At 33.5% G+C, this 7,488-nt stretch overlaps 1 protein-coding gene across 2 annotated transcripts in view; it reads left to right on the plus strand.

Annotated features, from left to right (window-relative positions):
- The window catches only part of dnajc5ga (DnaJ (Hsp40) homolog, subfamily C, member 5 gamma a), a 60,257-nt gene extending 54,285 nt beyond the window's left edge, over positions 1–5,972 (plus strand). For both annotated transcript variants that reach the window (XM_039749003.1, XM_039749004.1), the window contains one exon: positions 3,118–5,972. In XM_039749003.1, coding sequence (XP_039604937.1) covers positions 3,118–3,215 — 98 coding nt within the window. In that variant the 3' untranslated portion in view covers positions 3,216–5,972. The remainder of the gene's footprint in view (positions 1–3,117) is intronic.
- Positions 5,973–7,488: the final 1,516 nt, after the last annotated feature.

Raw genomic sequence — 7,488 nt, forward strand, 5'->3', positions numbered from 1 at the left:
CACTTCTCTGGAACTTTTCTAGCAGTGCTATGTCTATTTTGTAGCCTGGAGACCAAAACTGCACACAGTACTCAAGATGAGGCCTCACCAGTGCATTATAAATGTTGAGCATAACCTCCTGTGACTTGTACTCCACACATTATGCTATATATCCTAACATTCTGTTAGCCTTCTTAATGGCTTCTGAACACTGTCAGGAAGTCAATAGCTTAGAGTCCACTATGACTCCTAAATCCTTCTCATAAGGTGTACTCTCAATTTTCCGACTGCCCATTGTGTATTCGTGTTTTTTTTTTTTTTTACAGTCAGCAGTTATATTATTAAATGCTCTAGGGGCTTATTTCGGAATGCTATAAATCATGCACACCATTATTTGAACTTCATCTTTGACAAAGCTTGAACATAATTCTCTCTTGGTAACAAATGGGCTATGCATTAATGACAGAGACAGTAGGTCTTTTATATCTCGTATATGATAATATGCACTCTTGTTTCTTATGAGGAAAAGTAAAAATGTTCACAAGAGAGCTCATGTACATGATCATGTAGAATTTCATTAAGATACTGTACATATTAATAAGTGAGCTGGCCATTTTGGGTTAATTGTCTTCTAATTTGATCGCTGCTAATATGAACATGCTTGTGAAAACTGCAGACATTTATAAATATACACTTGTATAAACTGTAGTAGGTTTTTTTTTTTTTTTTGCTGGTGTTTCTGGTTTGTTTCAAGGCAAGTTGTAAATATAATTTTCATTGACACTTCAAGTCAGTGATGCCTTGAAGTGGCTAAAGTATCTATGTAATTGCATTTTTTTCTGTTATTTTTAGTAGTTCAGTTTTATATAAACAGAAAATAGTACAAGGTACAAAGGCACAAAAAAATTAACCTAATTTTGCCTTTTGTGGGGGAAAGGGTATTCTATATGATCATCTAATATTTTTCAAAGTAGTGTTAGTAAATTATGTTGTGAACATTATTGACAAGTGATAATCTATAGCACAGATGTGTAATGACATTATTTTAGCATTTTTTTCATTCTTTGACGCATGAAGTTCTAAGTAATTCCAGTATTTCTGAAATATATCAGTGCTGTACATATTTTTTGTGTATTACTGGTATTTGAAGACTGCTGTGTGCTGTCATATCCAGATTGTGGTTTGGTTTTTATGTAAATTAAATTTAGAATGCATATAAATGTCATATTCAATACATTTTCATCATAAAGTAGAAGGCTGTTGTGCAACATTCAAGATTTTAAAACTGATGGTAAATTCTTTGGGTGCTCTTAAAATAAAATGTACTAATATGTGCCTGACTTAATTCTAACCATCTCTATAATATCATGGTCACTGCACTGTTTTTATGGCAAGATTATATGATGTTTTGTCAGGGGTGGGAAGTGGACTGGACCTGGAATATTATATTTCATCTCCATCACTCTGTCTCTTTGAAATGCAATAGTTGAAAAGAGTTTTCAAACTCTCTTCTCGCTGTCTGTATACACATAAGGAACTTCTTAATGTGACAATGTGTATTTTATATTAGGTCATTGTTGAGAGTGTTGCACAACCAGTAGGAAATTTAATTAGTGCATTCTGACTCTTCTCCCCTTTAGCTGTGTAAGTGTAAAAAAGGCCATTTTCATCTCTCTGGAGACTAAGAGAAACGGGTAAACAGAACTCAGTGGTGTACTAATACAAACATGCTTTGATAACGCACTTTTTTTTTGTTCTTCCAAGGTAGATCACAAGGAAGGATCATAGTTGATTATTATGAAAGTACCATATATAAATTACTTTTTCCAAATATTCTTAGTTGTTTAAGGTTATTCTTTACTAACAGTAAAATAACTATTGCAGTATTTCATGATCATTTTATAATTCATTTGTTTTTCTTTTTTTTTTATTTTTGATACTTCAAATGCACAAATAAATATTTTATACAGTGTGTATTTGTTATTCTTAGAAAAATATAAGTTCTATGTATTTGTACCATCTAATTACAGTATTGTATTAAACTTGAAATACCCCACTAACTAGGCTGTTATATTGATTACTTTATAAAGTTTGACTTAAAATATAAATAGGTCAGTATATTGATAAATAATTGTAATCATTTTTTTCTATCATCCCCTCATCCCTTCATAAGGCACATGAGAAGGGCTACACTTTGATAATATGGGAAAGTGATGCAACCATAATGTTTTTTGCCTCTCTTGAGCTGGTAATCCTTTTCTAGATCAGCCACACCAATTCTCCTTTACCAGAGATTCCTCTCTTCTGCAGTCTCTGGTCCCAGTCCTAATATCTTCAGGGTGCTGTGAATCAGATCCCACAATCTTTGTTATTGCTATGATCTTTTTCCAAATGACTTTATCATTCAACATCCTCTTTAGCATACATTTTGTTTCAGTAGTTTATTTAGCTAGATTTATCCATAATGCTATTTCTGTCTTTCATACATTAATTGGCAATTGTTTGCCTCAAGCCCACTCTGCCACCTAATGACAGCCTTTTGCACATTTCTGATTTTCTTAATGAGCATTCTACGGTCTCCATTTTTAGGACATTAGTATTCTGCATATCCTACTTGGTTCTGGCTCTTCCTTTGACAATTTTAGATATTTTTGATGCTTGTTTAGTTTTGTTTGCCACAGCCTGCTTTTTAATTTGCATGTTCCTTTGTATGCTAACTTTAAATGCATATCATGCTTTCAGTGATTTATTGCACATTTTGCTTGGATGATCTTCTAATTCTTGACCATTGCATTCTCGTAATTCCATTAATTTTATGTATCATTAAGTACTTTTTTTTTGTTTTAAGAAAAGTAATTTGCTAAAGCTAAATTTAAACCTAATTCTATTTTTGAAGGATATGCACCTTCTGTGATTCTTTCACCAAACTCACAGCCTCCATGTATTCTTTCATCCCCTTGAAGCTTGAATTTTTCCTTCTCGCTATCTTTTTGTATCTTGTTTGCTTCTGGTCAAATCTGTTAAGTATTTTGTGCGGTAATTGCAGGTCTGACAGGAGAAAAAAATTAAGGCAGTCTTCTTGAAATGATTTCTTCCTTTCATTTGCATACTCATATTTGTGTTCTCTTGTTTGTTCAGGTGGTGGAGTCCCAATTATGATCCAGCCAACGTCTGCTGCCAATGAGTCTAGCCAGCTCTTTGATGACTTAAAAACTAACTATAAAACAAATAAGTAAAAAGAGTGGAGTGTTGCCAAGCCATCATGGAAATTCAATCACGGAATTGAAGTGCACGAAACCAGTACATGTATATGTTACCAGCATATATTGTAGTTGCCATTATGTTAGTAAATTTATATTGGTGATTTAAAAATTTACTGTCATTATTTAAAAGTTTTGTTTTTTATATACTTCAGAAATTTCTAAGTATAAAAGAAATGGACATTTAACTTGCCAGTTGTTTTACCTGATGTTATTTTTTTTCATCTCCCACAGGGTTATAGTCAGAAATGATTGCTTGTTGCATGTGGGCAAGCTAGTAGTAAACACTAGTGGCACACTGAATACACAGCAAGTGATTTTTATAAAGTTGGTTTAAAAAACAAGTTAGGTGAGCTAAAAAGTCTTGACCTCATTCTTTTATTTCAGTGTACAGCAACAGTAGCATATGTATGCCACTGACACATATATCCATTCATCCTAACTGTAAATCTATGCATTTTACACAGTGTTTTTTCCAAATTCACAATAGTATAAGAATGCATAAATTGCTGACTAATCCTGCTCATGTGCGTAAGTGTGTTATTAGTCAAGACCATTGAGCTGAATTTTGTTATCAGTATATCACCTGTCTGAATAGCCCTTCTGTTTTAAAATATAAAACTGGTGCATTACCCCAGAAACCTCAGTTGCCATAAAATGCTGATTTTTTTTTTCTGTAATAAATGTATAAACCTCTAGATTTAGTAAATTTTTATAAGACTTGAAGACCATTTGTTATTGAAACCGGGAATGGACATTTGTCATTTACAGCATGTAATGAACCCTGTCATACCAGCAGTCTTCCATATATTATTTTAACAGGATGTTTTTCTGCACAGTCAGCATTTGTTTGTCACTTTGTCAAATGTTTGATCTGTATTTATTTATAGTACTGGAAGAGAAAGTTTCTTTGCTAAACACATTTATGGTTGTGACTTAATTTCTGCTGAACACTATGTCTTTATACAACTTTTGTTTAGGCTGCTTGATAATTTTTGTACTGTATTCTTTCTTTTCTCCTGCAATTTCATAAAATGCAAATTACACAAAGAATAAATATTTTATTTGAAGATAAGTATAAACTCAGAACCATATTTATTAGGAAAGGCTTTAATTTTTTGTGTTAAATTAAATTTTAATGTAGTCACATTGTCTTTAACACACGTTAAATTAGAATTTGATTCATTAATGCTGCTGTCCTGTTCGTACTGTATTGCCATGTGCAAGGGAGCTGCTTCTCTGCAGTTCACACTTTTTAATGAAAAGTCATCAAGCAATACTTTGAGGCCCTTTTTAGTTGCTTAGTAAGAAAAAAATCTAACTTGACTTGTGGAATATTTAGATAGTCTTTTTCTAGCTGCTTTGAAAAAACTATCATGTACAAGAAAAGATTTTTCTCATATGCTTCTATTTGGATGCAGTGGGCTGAACAATGCAGGACTTGTAAACCATCATGTAAATATGGACCGTTAAGCAATTGCATAACAACAAGAAAGTAATTTCAGTGTTTTACAAATTTTGATATTACACAAATATTACTGTTTAACAACATAATACATATTTAGTCTTTAAATTATAGGTTGATCCTTCATTTCTTTATTTTTATAGTTTGTTGCGGATGATCACTGTACCAGGTTAACTCCATAGGTCTTAAACGTCTGTGGTATGTACTATTATGTAGCTGAATTTATGCTACAGTTGATTAACTGGGTACAGAAAAATAATTATTTTTATTGTATGCAATGTTTCTTCTGGAATTTTCAAGGAAGAGTATATGGGATTAGTTGTGTTTCCAATTTTCATTTTCTGTATTTACTGGAGTACTTTTGTATAATTCTGTAATTCTGTAGTGAATAACAGTTTTAGAACAAAAATAAAAAGTTAATATTAGATTTCACAGGCAGAAATCTGAAATGAAACAGCATACTTCTGTGTAAATTGCCTTTGTCATTTTTACATAACTATAATTTAGCCTATTAGTTATTGATTTAATATCTCGCGGAAAATGAATATTGGCACTTTATGATTTAATAGAGGAATTTCTTTATTGGTAAAGGAAAGTTTGGAAATTAAAGCTTTTCATTTATTAGACTCTGACTACTTTTCCTGTGACCCAGCATTAGACAGTGTTTAAATTCATTTAAATTTTCTTTGCTAAGTGGATGTAGGTTTTTCTGTTTTATATTTCATGACCAAAGCACCTACCTTTTGTGTGTTTAAGTAAACCACTTGATTCACTTTATTACTTAATCTTTTATGATTGTCAAGGCAATAGCCACTTTTTAAGGAAGCAGTGTGGTCAATTGTAAATACACAGGATTGATATTAAGCTTGACATAGGGATATGGAGTACTTTTTAGCAGAATTCCACAGGTTAGGCATTTTTATGAAAATATTTGTTTTAATAGTGTTTTTCTTTTTCGATCTTCAAGTTTTAATCATTCAATCTGTTAATATGCCCTAATACATGGGAAACATTTTATTGCTTCTGCTTAAAGGAAGTAAAATAGTTCATATTAAAAAAAAAAAAACTTGCATAAAAATAAATTCAGAACCATCAGTCTCTGACATGTCCCCATGATTCTGTATATCTGCTGCAAAGGACCAGTATAGTCATTCACAAAATACTGTTTTATATTGTTGTACCAGGTGGTTATTGATGAACTTCACTGTAAACATTTGTATTTATACTGTATATCACTAGACTGAAAATTAATAAATCGGAAGTTTCTATCTTGTTCTAAGTTTGCCTTTTTATACTTAATATTAATAATGTAGAACGATTTACTCTAATTGACCTACTTTTTATTCCTTTTTTCCTCTAGTCTGTTGGTTTTAGATGTATTTTATAATGAATATTTAAATCATGTCTAAAATACTTGTTCCAACATTTTAAGGATTGAGTCTCCCAACCCCCACCCCCGGCCTATCTCCAGGCTATTTGTTTTACCATGAGTCTTCTATACTTACAGTAGTGTAGACATCTTATTGCATTCTCATTGGGAAAATGTGATGCAAATGCTATTGAAACACTGCTCACTAGGGCCCTTTGGCTGCATAACCGCTTCATGCTTAACAGTTTTTATTTGGCATAAGTAGTTGGGCCCACTTTTGTGACTGTTGTGCTTAAACTGCAGCAAATTTCATTCTGGTTCAAAGCATGAGGTGTAGTATGAGTAGTAGTAGTAGCAGCATGACCTGCCCTTGTCCACCATGCCTGCAAAAGCTATTGCAGGAATTTCCAACTTTGGTAAGCACTAGGTGCACCAGTGTAGAAATCTAAGGAATGTGGCTTTATTTTACATAATGAACTTTAAAGGAGTTAACCAGTCATTTTATTTCCCTGTTTACAGTCTACGTTTTCTGGAATGTTATTAAAACTTGGACATGAAGCCGCCTAGATTCAGCAATATTCTAATGAAGGTATTGTCTCATGTATTTCCCTGCATAAGGGAGAGTCATTGTAGAAGGACAATTGCTTTCAGAGCACTTGTGACACTTGTCTGTCTATAGCATGCAGGTATTTAATATCACTCCCACAGGCACATATTCAAGGAAGGTTAATTAGTAAAATGCAAAGAGTCCCTAATGTTGCCTTTGTAATCACCTAGTTATGTTTTAGGTTTAGCATTTTAGCAGGTTTATGTTAAATAATTACAGATAGGCTTACATGACTACAGGCAAAACACAGTAGCCACATTTCTTTTTTGTAGAGTAGTGACAGAGTTAATAGAATCAGTATAGTAAGTATGCCCTTACTATTCGCTTTTTAAACCAACAAGTGCAGTCAACCTTCATATCCTGGCTCTGTTCGCTGCTTCCGTTCCATCAGTGTTAGACGCCGTCAATTAGATCACTCCTACTACCCAGCAATTGCTCAGTAGGAGTGCCTGTTCTTCAGCATCAGGCTTCTGTAGCCATGAAGCTCACTCCCGATCAACTGCCTTTCGCTCCCTGCAGCACAGGTACTCACTGTTTGCGTCTCTGTCTTTTCTCTATTTAACCTCTCTCTTGCTCTTCTTTCTCTTACTGGCCAGGCTAATTTGCCTTCTTTTTTTCTCTGACCCCTTCTGTGCCGGCTCCCTTTTTATTTGCCTCCAAGGGTGCAGTGCCTTGATCATGAACTTCGGAAAGTGGAAGAAGCAGTTGACAGAACACACCCTCAAATGCAGTGCATCTCACCACAGTTACTCCACTAACCCCCAACAGCTGCATAAGCACACACACCCACAGAGATCTTGCCGTCCAA

Source organism: Polypterus senegalus, chromosome 3, assembly GCF_016835505.1.
Source record: "Polypterus senegalus isolate Bchr_013 chromosome 3, ASM1683550v1, whole genome shotgun sequence".
In the NCBI taxonomy this organism is placed as follows: domain Eukaryota; kingdom Metazoa; phylum Chordata; class Cladistia; order Polypteriformes; family Polypteridae; genus Polypterus; species Polypterus senegalus.